Source organism: Apus apus, chromosome 8, assembly GCF_020740795.1.
Source record: "Apus apus isolate bApuApu2 chromosome 8, bApuApu2.pri.cur, whole genome shotgun sequence".
NCBI classification, from domain to species: domain Eukaryota; kingdom Metazoa; phylum Chordata; class Aves; order Apodiformes; family Apodidae; genus Apus; species Apus apus.
The window spans coordinates 13790885-13805466 of NC_067289.1; the positions used below are offsets into that span (position 1 = coordinate 13790885).

The following is a 14582-nucleotide window of genomic DNA, read 5'->3' on the forward strand; positions in this document are numbered from 1 at the left end:
ATTAAAAATGAATTTACCAAATGGCTGCATGCTGTCTGCAGCCCACCAGCCTTCCACTGGAGCACCTCACGTAAATGAAAAGCCAAATGCTGAGTGAGTCCCTCTTATTTGCCTTTAAGAAGTACAGGAGGGACTGGGCCAGGCTGGTGGTGGTGGCAGAGCCTGGGATGAGCACGGCAAGGGTTCAGATGTACCTGGGAAGTTTATGCTGTATGGTTGAATGCTTTGAAAAGGAGAAGAAGGGAAGAACTGTGTCTTCCTAACGAGTGTTTGTCATGGGAGGCATCATGTAGTGCTGAGCATGAGAACAGACTGGTCGTGCCCAGGGGGTTTGCAGGCTGCCATGCTGCTGGCAGCCAGCACCTGAAGTGAAGCTTTGCCTGCCTGTGTAGGCAGTACCTGTGTTTTCCAGGGATTATCTGGGTTATTCTCCAGTTACAACGGATACACATTACAGAGCTATAGTAGAAAAATATCTAGCCTTAACCCAACACCCATAAAGGAGAAATGGTTCATAAATCAGTTCACTGTGCAAGAACAGGTCAAGTTGTTTATTAATTTAGCCTTCCCTCCTATCTTGACCCCAACTGGCCACCCCAGCTGCTGCTGGGACATATGATCATCCCCTGGCAGGGTGGGCAATGTGCTCCGTCCCGCGGAGATGCCCAGACTCTGGGTGGGCTTTGGCAGCTCCCTCGTAGCACACCCCTCCACTGCCACCACGCCCAGGGTCCCTCTTTGTCCTCACCGTTCCTCAAACGCCATGCTGGGGCGATGGAAACTGGGACAGGATCCTGTGTTGGGCAAGCTCAGCTCGGATGGGCTCCGGCTCTCCCCAGGGGGACACACAAAACCCCTGCCCCGTGGCCTCTGCTGGGGCAGCGTTTCACACGCCTCACTGCCGGCAGCGGTTGCTGCTCGGAGATAGAATCTGTGCCGGCCGAACCGGCGGGTGAAACCGGCCCCTGCAGCCCCGGGCGCTGCTGCGGCGGCTCAGCGGGAGCGAGAGGGTTAGAGCTGGGCTGGGGGGGCGTGTGGCCGTGCTGAGAGCTGTGGGGATGGAGGGGTGGAGGGATGGGTGGGTGGGTGGGTGGGTGGATGGATGGATGGATGGATGGATGGATGGATGGACGGATGGACGGATGGACGGATGGATGGATGGGTGGATGGATGGATGGATGGATGGGTGGATGGATGGATGGATGGATGGATGGATGGATGGATGGATGGACGGATGGACGGATGGATGGATGGATGGGTGGATGGATGGATGGATGGATGGATGGATGGATGGATGGATGGATGGATGGATGGACGGATGGACGGATGGACGGACGTACGGATGGATGGATGGATGGATGGGTGGATGGATGGATGGATGGATGGATGGATGGATGGATGGATGGACGGATGGACGGATGGATGGATGGATGGGTGGATGGGTGGATGGATGGATGGATGGATGGATGGATGGATGGATGGATGGACGGATGGACGGACGTACGGATGGATGGATGGATGGATGGGTGGATGGATGGATGGATGGATGGATGGGCAGGCAGATGGATGAGCAGGCCAGCGTGGGTGATGGACAGAGGGTTGTGCATGGGTTGGGTGGACAGATGGATGGACAGGGCAGCATGGGAATGGAGGGATGGACAGGCAGATGGAGGGCAGGGCAGTGTAGGGATGGACAGACGGACGGGCAGGGCAGCGTGTGGCCGGGTGCCGAAGGGATGGCGGGTGAGCGGACCGGGGCGGTGGGGAGGCCCACGGACACCGACGGCCCCGGGGGGGGTGACCGGCCCCGGGGTCCGTCCTGCGGTCGGTCCGTGGCGCCGCCCCGCGGCGGGTGCGGGGATGGCGGCCCGGAACCCGCCTGCCCGGAACGCTGCGGGGCGGGCGCGGGGCGCGGCGGAGGAAGGCGGGCGGGAGGCCGGAAGCGGAGCTGCCGCGCGGGCCGCTTCCGGCGGGAGGGCCATGGGCAGGAGACGCGGCGCGGGGCTGGGCCGGTGCCTGCAGCGGCAGCGGGGCCTGGAGCGCCGCGGCGCCGCCTCCTGGGTAGGGCGGGGGAGCGGGGGAGCGGGCCCGGGGGGAGCCGGGCCGGCCCGGGCTGACGGCGGCCTCTTGTCCCAACAGCTGCACGCCAGCGAGGTGGGCGGCGAGCGCGGCCCGGAGCTGCGGTCGGCGGCCGAGCAGAGCCCGCTGGAGGAGTTCCTGGCCACAGCCGAGCTGGCCGGCACCCGCTTCGAGGCCGGTGAGGGGCCGGGGCTGCCGCCGGGCCCCGCGGGGAGGGGCTGGCGGGGCTGGGGGCCCGGGCGGGAGGAGCGGCCGGTCCTGGGACGAGGGAGGGGAGCGCGCTTGGGGCGGGCAAGGGGGTTGGCCGGGTGGGGAGCGGGGGACGAGGGACAGGGTGGGGCGGCAGGGCCAGCCGGGCTGGTGACAGGCAGGGACAGGGACCCCTGGCTTGCTGTGTGATGCTGTCCCTGCCTGCAGAGCGGCTGAACATCCAGATCGTGTCTGCCCAGAGCCGCACGGGGCTGCTGACGGCGCAGGAGGCCCAGCGCGTCCGGCAGCTGCACGAGCAGAACCGGCAGTTCCTGCGCATCCCGCGGCGGTGAGTCCTGCGGGGCCGGCCGGGATCCTCTGCTGAACGGGCTCAGCCCCTCGGTGGCTGCAGGCCTGGGGACAGCCCGCTGCTTTGGCAGTACCCTGCTTTTAGGGAAGCCACGGCCTGGGCTGCACGAGTCTGCTGTAACTGGTGTGTGGGTGCTGCCAGCCCTTCTCCCCTGGTTGTGTGGGTTTCCTGCTAAAACGCCTGGCACTGCTGGAGCTGGTGCTCCAGGCCACCTGGAAAGCCTTTCCAGAGTTCTGTGTGTGGTAGACAGAGATATGAATAGCCTATTGTAAATGCCCTACAAATCTTGGCTTGAAAAAGCAGCTTTGTGCGAACTAGTGTGCATAGGGTAGTGTCCTCTCAGCTACTGAAGTTTGGAAGTAACAAGGAAAGAAGGTAGTAAAGCTTCTAAACACAGGTGCAGGAGCATCTGAGCTGTATCAGTCTCAGTGTGTTCTTTATGGATGTTTTTTGCGATAATGTAACTGGTCTAATTTCCACTTCTGACTGCTCACCGCAAAGTGTGCTTGTTACAGGCCAGGTTGGGATAGGACAACCAGTGCAGAGGAGCTGAAGCAAGCTGAGAGGGAGAGCTTCCTCGAGTGGCGGCGGCAGCTTGCCCAGTGAGTATGCCACTTGTGTCTGGGTCACTGGCTGGTGGGATTTGGAGACACGTGAAGCAGTGGGATTCATTTATCCTTGCTGGATCTATACAATTAACATCAGCAGCTCCCAGTGATTGTTTCGTGACAGTCCAGACACATCTCTGGTGAGCTCTCCATAGCTGTTGTGTGTGTATGTTCTTGTACTCTTTGCTGCTAAGCTTTCTCAGGCTGGAGCATGATGTTCTGCTCTTGCCTGTGGAGAAGTGGTGAATGAGTCTTCTAAGAGCGACAGTGTTGCCCTGGATAGAGCACAGTGGTGCCAGCTTGTGCTGCTCTGGTGCTGTCACTGCTGGCAAGGAGAGGGGTTTGGGTGATATTTACACACACCCTGTGAACCCACCCTCACCCTGACCAAAGTCCTTCGGGAGCTGGTAACAGGGAGCCAAAGGTGGTATAAAGGCATATCAGGTACCACCCCCAAATTCATTATGCTTTCCAGGTGGTACTTGGTTGAGTAATTACTGCTGGTATTTGGGATAACTCCCCTGGTTTTATTATTGTGGCTCTGAAATTTCGTGGGCAGACTTGACGAGTGTTTGTTCTTTCCATCATTTACCACTTCTCTGCTGGCATGACGAGGAGCCATCGTGTCTCCACTGAACCAGTGCCATTGCCACTGGTTTACCTGGACACAAAACTAGCTATATGAGTGATTTGATAGCTGTCTCTGAGACTAAAGCCTCCTGGACGTAGGGAAGAGCTGGTGGTGTGCTTACTGCCTGACATGGACCAAATACAGTGTCTTTTCCCTGCTCTGTCTTAGCCTTGAAGAGGAAAAAAAATTAATTCTAACCCCATTTGAACGAAACTTGGAATTTTGGCGTCAGCTCTGGAGAGTCATTGAAAGAAGGTAAAGAACATCACTGCTTCTTATGAGTAATGTTTAATGTGCTTTCCTGAATTGAAGCCTTTGAATCATAGAATGGTTTGGGTTGGAAAGGACCTTAAAGATCATCTAGTTTTAACCCATCTCCATGGGCAGGGACACCTCCCACCAGACCAGGTTGCTCAATATTCCATCCCACCTGTTAACCAAGCTTCAACTGTCTGAGCACAGGAAAAACAAATACAGTTAGTAATGCTTTATTATCAGCAGTGAAGTGACTTGTTCTGAAGTGGAGAGGAAAGCTGCTCAGTGGAGCACACTAACTATCAGCACTGCAATTCTGCAGGTGGTTTGCTGTGAGCCTCTGATGTTTCTTCAGATGCTGCTGCTCTTGGCTTCTTCTAGTAACTGTGTGGGAGGCCTCTTTTGAGAATGTGTCTTTGAGATCTTTTGCCAAGATTAACCCCTTTTCCCCTCTTAACCCCACAGCTGCAGACTGACTTTCAAGGGCAGGGGACAAGGGAGATCAGCTAAATAACATCGGGAGAGAAAGAGCCTCTTGGTCCTTGGCCTCTTGCCATGCAGAGAAATTGCAGCAGTGCACAAAAGACAGCAGCCTGTCATGTCACAGAAATAGCTTTGTTCACTCCGCTGAGCTGTAACACAATAGGAGTCCTATCTGCTATGTTAATCTAACTGGGGCATTTAATTTCACTAGTAATTAAGTTTGAGATCATCTTGTCTGATTTTCCTGAAATTGAAAAATACTTCACCAGTGAGGTCATGGTGAGCTGCTCCCTTCACAAAAGTGGCTTTGTACTGGGTGCTGCTGGGCCTTTGGCTGGGAGTGAGCTGGGTTGGGAGCATCCACTGTAGGGTGTCATGGTGTGCAGTGTGAGTGTGTTCTGTGTTTTGAGGTGGCTGGAATGTGTTATTAATGCCTTTGTGCTTTTATTGGAGCTTTTTATTTCTGTCACAGAATCAAGCAGAAGTCATCTAGTCCCTTACCTTGCCAGATAATTCGATCTGTTGTCAGCCTCGTGTTTGCTTCAAGCTACCTCCCAGCAGTGACTTCTCTGTATCCTATCCCAGTACCATAGTGTCAGCTTTCTCTCCTATTGATCTTTGAATTTCTGTAACTGTTCAGTACCTCTTTGTACCCATGGGGCTTATTAAATTACTCCCTTAGGGCGTTTATTGATTTTTTTATTATTATTTATTATGGGTTTTTTACTGCTTAGTGAGGCTTGAAATTCTGCTGTTCATTGTAGCTGTCCTGAGTTAACAGAAATCCCTGTCAAGCAAATAGAATCAGCATGTGGCAACCAGAATTTTAAATCACCTGTCTGGGGAAGCTCTAGTGAAGCAGGCTGTAGTTAATTTTTTTCCCTTCCTTATGAAAAAACAAAAATGGATGTCTCTGATATCTGAAGCCAGTGTGTGTAAAACTGATGGGTCTTGCTGCTATACGTGGTGACAACCTGCTGTCTGGGTATGGAAGACATTCCCTAAAAGCACACTTCCAAGGCCTAGCTTGCTTGGGGGAGCACTGTGTTTTACTGGAGTGTAAGACTATTCTTTCACTCTTCTTTGCTTTTTCTGACAAGAAAGGCACAAAGGAAATTCTGAAATCTACCCAATAACAAATGGTTAGAATCTGCAGGTCATTTGTGGGAGACTGTACATCTTGCACCATGCAGAGGGAACACCAGTGTTCCAGAATATCTCGCTGTGTAGGAAAACCACCTCTTCTTCCTGTCTTTGGCCACACCACTGCAGTTTGGGGGTGAGAATAGACAGAAGTTGTGTTATCACATTTTTCAGTAAAACTCTGAAGGATAGGATACTGGCTCTGGTTCTTGCCTGCTGAACGTTTCCAAAGGGTCAGTGGATTGGCAGAGCTCTGGTGCCTTCTTTCCCCTTGCTGGCTGTGCAGGAGGATTAGCCAAGCGAGGCACGTGGGATGCTGGGATGCTTTGTTAATTCAGTAAAGGTAGTTAGTAGGATAATGTAATTAAAACAATTACAATTCCAAGCAAAACCTAAAAGCAAGTAATGTGCTGTGCCTTGTTGCTTTTTTTGAGTACTTTATGGGGCTTTCTTTTATTTTTGCAGTGATATTGTAGTCCAGATTGTAGATGCTAGAAATCCCCTTCTGTTTAGATGCCAAGATCTGGTAAGTAAACCTCTTTATTGAATGTTGTCTTCATTTTATTTCTTAGGATTTATGACTTGTTTTTTGTTTAACACATTAAGCCACCTTGAAGTTGTTCTGCAGTTGTGCCTGGATATCTTATTTATTTGTGCAAGTATTCTGGCATGCAATTATTTTTCTTCAACATTTTTTTGATAGTTCATGCAAAGTGTTGTGGATTTAGAGGCAGTTCTGCAGGTGTTATATTGCACACACTGTATGACTCTTCATTACTCACTAGAAGTGTCCACACTTAAAGGAATTGTACTGTTTAAAAGCTTAGTGGAATAAAGATGGGTGAGATTACTGTGCTGGAAGCAAAGGATCAAGAATTATTGAAGTGACAACTTTGTAATGACAGGCTGTGGAACACTGTGCATCCACAAGATACAGAGTTGCTCAAATAGTTGAGCTTAGGAGTTCCTGCTGTGAGGTGCTGATTAGTATCTTGTTGTAGCTCTAAGCACACAAGGTGTTTGCACACGTGGCCAGAAACAACCTGTATTTGAGTTGCGTGCTCCAATTTGTCTTTGTAGCTGTCTGCTAAACACTGGTTCCATCTAGCCCTGGGGACAGTAAGCTTAGCTGCACCTGTATGGAGCTGGATGGGGTAACTTGTCTTGCTGCTCTTATCACCTTGAGGAGAGGAGGAATCCAAACCAGAGTACGGGCTGACCCTTCTCTTGTTTTGTTCAGGAAAGCTACGTTAAGGAAGTCAGCAGTGACAAGGAGAACATGATCCTGATAAACAAAGCAGATTTGCTGAGTGAGGAGCAGCGGGCTGCTTGGGCCCAGTTCTTTGAGAAAGAGGGCGTTAAGGTGGTGTTCTGGTCAGCCTTGGCGGAGTGCGGGAGGCTGGCTGGAGAAGCAAAGGTACTGTATGACCAGTTCCAGCTGGGTGTGTGCTGGCTGCCTCTGATAACTAGCTTTGTACTCATGCTTGTGCTATACCTGAGTGCCTTTCTAGGAAAGGCATAGTCCCTGTTGCAGGGAAGGATTATTCTAAGGACCTGTGTGGCTGTAAACCAGTGCTTTAATGATTGATTCAGAGACAAAGTGAGGAGAGTAAAATGATTAACCAAATGGTACACCCTTCAGTCACTGTAGTGCTTGCAATTTCAATGTCAAGGTTAATGACAAGATACATAATACTCAACTAGAATGTAAATTTGTTCCATGAGGCTGCTGATGAGTAGCCACAGAAACAGACCTTGTAGATTTGTTTGCAAACTCTTTAACTCATTGGCAGGATTGGAATCCTTTCCAAGAGGGATGCTGTGAGGGGTGTGGTTATCTGTACAGAGGGTTTTTCTCTCGCAGGGTGGGGAGGTGTTTTGTAGAGAACCTAAAGTACCTGAGAGCCTTTCTTTGCCCAGTGAAACAAACTGTGCTGCTGTCACAACTTACATGTTATCAATAGATGCTGCTTTCAAGTTTTATTGGGTTAATCTGTTACAATCATCACCGTTCAGCTATGGAATATCCCATGTCTCCTTCAAAAAATACCTAGTCTGTTCACGTATGGAATACTCTTCACACAGGAACTAGACACTGAAGATTTAGCAAAGGACCTGAGTGATTCTGAAGATGAAAGCTCCAGCCAAGAAGAGGACACAACACCAGATAGTGCAGAAAGCTCATCCACAGGCAGTGCTTTGCAAACTGTAAACCAAGTTCTGGTTAGTGATGATGACAGTAGTGATGAATATGAAGACTGTGAAGATGATGAAGAGGAGGCCTGGCAAACCTGTTCTGAAGATGAAACGGGGGACCAAGTAAATGCTGTTGCTGCAGGGAGGATGGAAAGCAGGACTGATGGTACTGCAGTGCAGCATGTAGTGCAGGAGCAGAACAGGAACATCAGGAACTTCAGCCACCTGGTACAGAGAAATGAACTGCTGGAGATATTCAAAACCATGCACAATGGACCAAGGGTGAAGGATGGGGAAGTAAATGTTGGGCTGGTGAGTTGAACTTCATGCTAAATGGAACCTGCTGAATCTAGATTTTAATTCCATATGCCTTCTTTGGAAAAAATTAATCCTGTGCCCTGACTTCCCATAAAGGTAAAAAAAACTAGCAAGCACAAATCACTGAGAGTTTTGTGCAAAGATTAATTGGGAAGTTCTTGGAACTCAGTGTTCCCCACTGCTTGCCTTTATTTTTTTAGTACATTTTCTTAAAGTACTTTTGTGTCAGAGCTCTGCCTGTCTTCTGACATCACCCTGCTGGATATCACTGTTACCATTCCACTTCTTTGTCATTTAGGTGGGTTACCCTAATGTTGGCAAAAGTTCAACCATCAACACAATCCTTGGAAATAAGAAGGTGTCCGTATCTGCTACACCAGGCCGTACAAAACACTTTCAGGTATTTCTAACAAAGAACATTGATCTTCTTATTTTTATTTTTTTTCCACCATGGAAGAGAGCTTAATTATGACCTAGTTGTGACCAGGTGGACTCTCTGTACACCAACCTGAATTCTGCCCAGCAGAATTTAGGTTAGAGAGGAGTGGGCTTGGTATATATAATTTTGGAGCTATAGTTCCTGCTTCCAAACTCCAGCTACAGTTTGAGACTCACACATGAGAGCTGCTGTGAAATGGGAGGTATTTTCCATCTCCTGATTTTATTTAGGTAGCTTGACCCTTAGTTTTTTTTAACACCAGTCAGGAGTGAACTTCTGAAAAGTGAGTGGTTCTCTGAATAGCTTAAGGTCAAGTTTTGAAACCATTCTTCTTGTCCGCAGTAACTGTTATGGATAAGTCTAGTTATGCTGCCGTGTTAAAGCTTTTAATTTTGAGGCAGCATCTCCAATGCTGTCATGAGCCCTGTGGGATTTGTATTAGTGCAATCTTCTCCTACCTGTTTAAAAAGGTCCAACACAGTTAAAGGTTTCTGGAGTGCTTTCTCCTCTCCTTTCAAAACCCGCCTGGATGCCTTCCTGTGTGATGTACTCTAGGTGACCCTGCTCTGGCAGGGGGGTTGGACTAGATGATCTTTCGAGGTCCCTTCCAACCCCTAGGATTCTATGATTCTATGATTCTATGATTCTATCAGACTGGAGAGCTGAAGGTCTTGCTGCCCCCATCTGGACACCTTAGTTATGAACCTTGGAAGTGCTGCGGTTTCCACATCAGATTTCCTGGTTGAGGCCAGCAGGGTAGATGTCTGTTAGTAGAATTTCTGCTTATTTTCATTTGCATCCTTGTTCCATCTATGCATTTGATTTATTTGTTGTTGTTGTTGTTGCTTTTTCCTCCATGGACACTAACTTGCCTTGGTGAACTCATCGGTTGTTTGTTGTGTAGACCCTGTATGTGGAGCCTGGCCTGTGCCTGTGTGATTGCCCTGGTCTGGTGATGCCGTCTTTCATCTCTACCAAGGCAGAAATGATTTGTTCTGGAATTCTACCTATAGACCAGATGAGGGACCATGTCCCGCCCATTTCTCTAATATCCTTTGCATGGGGTTTGTGAGACTGTCTGCAGGCACTGGATCTGGAGCATGCAATGTAGCATGTTCCAGTCCAGCTAGAGGCACACATGCTCATCTGTTGAGGGTGGTGGGGACACACATTTGATAAAACAGCCCTGCTGTTTCCCCATTTCAAGTTCGTCTCATTGTCAGACTTCCATTGTTTTTCTGGTGTGTGAACAAGTCCAGAAGTCATTCTGAATGTATGATCTTGGAGTGACTAGGGCAGGGTTACTTGTGTAGCTGAAAATGACCACGTGGCTTCCTTCACTAGCTTACGTTTGCCAGCATATCCCACGAAACATTTTGGAAACAACCTATGGAATAAATATCATAAGGCCAAGGGAAGATGAGGATCCAGATCGAAAGCCAACAGCTGAAGAGCTGCTAACAGCATATGGATGTGAGTGATGGTCCCTTTAATACCTCCTGCCCATGCTGTGTGCATGGTCCTCAGCATGGCCTTAGGAGAACTTTTCAAAGTGAGGCCCAACTCAGGTTTGGTGTGCATTGAAGCTCCCCATGAGGTCTTGCCCTCCCCTCAGGAAGGATCTTTTTTAACATCTAATCTCGTCTCTGCGTTGCAGAGGTGCTTTGCCAGTTTTGTCTGACTGATGTAGTGATTGTGTTGAGGATGTTGGTGAAACACCCTGCCAGTCTGTGTTAGGGTGGTGTGAGGCTCTCATCCTTTTAGATACCTCTCCTCAACTGTGTCTTGAATTAGACTTTGAAGAATGCAGTGGTTTATCTCCCTTGTCTGGTTCTCTGATGCAGTTAATCTTCTCTGGCCTTAAGACAATAATAAAAAAGAAGCAGGTTTTCTGATGGTAGAGAGTTGTCAGCTCTCATCATTCCTTTCAGGTTAGAATGCTTCTGCAATCCCTCTGCAGTCAGCAACGTTGCCTTTTTCTTTTGCTTTCCCCAACAGAAGCCTCTTCCTAAGGGAGCTTTTTTTGAGAAAGGAGACAAATATGCAGTTAGGCAGCAGAGAAGAATGTGTTGATTCACTTGTTGTATTGGTACAGAATGCACTTTGGATTTATCTTCCAGATATGAGAGGCTTTATGACATCACATGGACAACCAGACCAGCCGAGATCAGCCCGATATGTCTTAAAAGACTACGTCAGTGTAAGTGCTTCCCACATCTGAGTTTTCTTTCCTGCTAGGACATGAATCAGAGGTTTCACTGGAGCATGAAGGAGAACAAGAAAGTGAATTCTGTTTCTCTGGATTAAATCACTATATATATCAAAATACTCTTTAAATCAGGCTATTTTTATGTTTTGAAAGAATAATTCAGTTTCTCAAGCTGCTTAGTCTTAAAAAGATGGTTGCTTAAAAATATGGTGCTGGCCCAATAAATTATCATCTATATAAAATTGGCATCAGACAGTCAGGAAACAAGCCCATATTGTATAGTTGGACAAGTATTCGGCACTAAGGCCTGTAGTTTTGAGTGTTGTAATATTGGAAGCTTCTACAGAACCTTTTGGTGACTTGTTGCTGAGCATTTCTCAATAGAATCCTCCAGTCCTCCTGAAAGTTCTGCACTGTTTTGTTTGCAGCTGGATTTTGTAGTTGGAAATGGTGCTTTGAAGTAGAGGTGGAACAGTACTTGAACTCAGAAGTTGAGCCAGTTGTTGCCTGGGAGGAGACATAAGTGTACTGGTAGTTAGTCTGCCAGTGTGAGCCTCTGGACTTCCAGGGCTGCCCTTAACTTTGGAGTTGTTTTCATTTCTCTCTGGATCAGTCTCTGAGGTTTTTGGTACTAACTGTATCCCGCTGCTTTCACAGGGAAAGCTGTTGTATTGCCATCCACCTCCTGGCATTGACCCAAATGATTTTCAACACCAGCATCAAAGGTGCCCAGAGAACAGAACCGTGCAGGCCAGGGGACCTGTGAAGCCTGAGAAGAACACCAAAGCAAAACAAATCGAAAATGTAGTGGACAAAACATTTTTCCACCAGGTAAATTCTGGAGGAGATTTATTCTAAGAGTTTTTTCTGCAGCGCTGGTGGGGTTTGAGGTGACTGTGTTAGATGCCACTGGCATCTGCATGTAGTTTCTAGCCAAGAGTGCTCTGTTCTTTTTATTATCTCCTAAATCACTGGGAATGTCTTAGGTGACCGAAAGATAACTAATGAAGTGTGTGTAGTTGATTTTTAAAAGGTCAGCGGGGAGACTCTTGTCATTATGGGCCTGACATCAATCTTGAGTAAACAGGAGAGTGACTGGGAAGAAAGTTAAAGCAAGGACAGTGGCATGACACAGCAGCTGGCCAGGTTTTGGACTAACAGGTCCTTCAAACTAACTTTCCTTTCTTGAGATGATGTATTTAGGAGTCATGATAAGCTTCTTTAAAACGATTTAGTCCTAGGTGGCTGTTTTGACTCAGAACCTGAAATCATATGAGAGGAACACAGAAACAGATTTAAAATATAATTGAGACATCTCAGAATTAATTGTGACATAGAAATTTTTCTTAACTTATATGCTTCTTGTTAGGTTCCACAGGGATCTTTTTTGCCCCTGCACTACTAAAAAAACTGACTTATTAATGACTCATAATTAAATGTCAAATCCATAACTGATTAAGTCTGCATACCTGACAAAGTTCAGAACAGGGAGTTAGGAGTGAAGAGGATGGGTCATAGGTTGTGTTATCCTTTCTGCTTGGTTAGCTGGATATGAGCAGTATTTGTTTCAGCACTGCTAAAGATGGTCATGCATTTTGAAAACAAGAACTCGGGCTCTTTTCAAAAAACAGTGAGCTGTCTCGGAAAATTAAGACCTGAAAAGAATTTTTGGGATTACCAGACTCTTCTTCTGGCTGCCCTAAGTGCTGGCACAGGGAGTGCTACCCACGCTCCAGACTTGAGCAAGTTATTTTTGTCTCTGGCTTTCGCAGATGCCAGATGTATTTGCAAAGACAGTTTGTTGTGTGCAAAGCAGAGACTGTGAGAATCCATCCTAGCACCATAGCTCATGTCTGTGGGAGCCCAGTGTCCTCTCAGTGCTCTGCCTCTGCTGCAGTGGCAGGCGCTGGGGCCCTGGTGCAGCCAGGCGTGCCTGCAGACAGAACTGGAGTGTGCTGGCAGGCTTGGACTCAGCTGCGTGGTGTGACCTTTCCTGCAGCTCTGGAGCTGGGGGCTGAGCAGGTTGTGATGGGTTTGAGCTTGCCTGTGTCTGGTTTTATTCATGTGTCACAGGCTCCTTGTGGTTAAATTGGTGATTATGTCTCCTCTTCCAGGAGAACGTTCGCGCCCTGGTGAAAGGAGTTCGGGCTGCAATGGGATATCGGCCCGGCAGCGGCCTTGTGCCCGTGACTACACCCAATCCTGGGAATGTGGTAGGAAAGCCCTGGAAAAAACACGGGAACAGGAACAAGAAGGAGAAAATTCGCAGGATCACTAAGCACCTGGAGGCTTAGCTGTGGCATCAATATCTGGCATTTCTGGGGCAGGGATTGAATTGTCCTGCAAGCCTGAACTGAAGCGGGGGGAGAAAGAGTAAGTGAGCATTGCTAGCTCACCTGGGAGCTCCATGGTATGGATTGGTCTGGGCAGTGGGTAAGAGTGGGCTCTGATAGTTGGAGTTCATCCCTTCTGAGAACAAAAGAGACCTGGCCGTTCCTGGTATTTGGAAGCCAGCCAGATGTTTGACTGCTGCTGAAACATCCTTTCAATGGGAGTAGATGGAGCCATGTGGGAGTGTTTTTTCCCTCCAAAAATGATGTATTTTATAAAGCAAGCCCTGTGAAACTGACTAAAATCTGTGAACAGTTGAATTTCAATGAGTGATGTTTGTTAGAATTTGAGAAACTATTGCTCATCTCCTTTTTCTTTTATTTTAAAGCTTCTTTGTTAATTTCACAGAACACTTTAATGTGTTGAAAAGTGAGGTAAAAGGATCTTTATTGCCCTCTTGGTTCTGTGCTATACCAGCTGTACTCTGTAGAATCTGGTGCTGAAACCACTCCCTGTCTGCCAGGCTTAAGACAGAGCACAGGACACTGTGCAAGGAAAATGCTGCTTTATGTCCTTCACACTGAGCTGGTATCAGTTGTTTTTCTGTGTGACTTCCCATTCGTACTTTAAAACATTAGCTCCGTGTGACTGGCCAAAAATCTGGTGCTAATTTGTCCTATAATATATTTGAGATTTTACTACCTTTTTGTGGTGTCATGTTCTGTCTGACCTGTCAAGCATTGACCTAGAAGTGTCATAATGACAGATTTCAATTAGTATATTACTATTTGATAATAAAAATACCGTATTTACTTAGGGTCAGACCTTGGTTACCCTCCCCTTGGTCAGTGCTTTTCATTCCTAGTCCAGCACAGGACTGGGAAGGCTCTCAAAGACACATTGTGCTTTTTTTATTTTTAAGATGGTGAAGCAGAGTAACAGGACACTGGTCTCTGATACTAAAATGGGATTGCTGCCTTGTAATTTTGTACTTTCTAGGCTTGAAGTATGGATGGAAAGATGAAAGCAGCTGCTGAGCAAAGCCACAACAGATGTGGGGAGTGCAACTGAAGTGGTTTTGGCTTTTTGACCCTTTGTGTGTATGTCCTGTAGAGCCAATTTGCACTGTGTATGCAGAGGGTCCCCTGACAGCAGAGCTCTCACCTTGACTCCTGCTTCCCCTGGAGCCCCTGCTCTCAAGTTCTTAATTACATCACTGGAGGGAAGATATTTCCCTGCTATCTGTAAAACTAAAACATGATTATACTGAGTTAATATGGTATTTAAGTCAGTGTACCATAGCAGAAAGTACATTCTCAGGAGAGAGTATT

General features: G+C 47.9%; 1 protein-coding gene across 2 annotated transcripts; it reads left to right on the forward strand.

Moving 5' to 3' along the window:
• Positions 1-1966: 1966 nt before the first annotated feature.
• LSG1 (large 60S subunit nuclear export GTPase 1) lies at positions 1967-13956 on the forward strand. Of its 2 annotated transcripts, XM_051626624.1 has the most exons (14): positions 1967-2061; positions 2140-2257; positions 2497-2617; positions 3154-3240; positions 4046-4132; positions 6224-6284; positions 6999-7175; positions 7844-8266; positions 8571-8672; positions 9616-9759; positions 10061-10184; positions 10832-10911; positions 11578-11751; positions 13035-13956. In XM_051626624.1, exons 1-14 carry the CDS (start codon positions 1981-1983, stop codon positions 13212-13214), a joined length of 1959 nt encoding a protein of 652 aa, XP_051482584.1. In that variant the 5' UTR covers positions 1967-1980; the 3' UTR covers positions 13215-13956. The 2 variants fall into 2 exon arrangements, with proteins under 2 accessions (XP_051482584.1, XP_051482585.1); XM_051626625.1 differs by lacking the exon at positions 6999-7175.
• Positions 13957-14582: the final 626 nt, after the last annotated feature.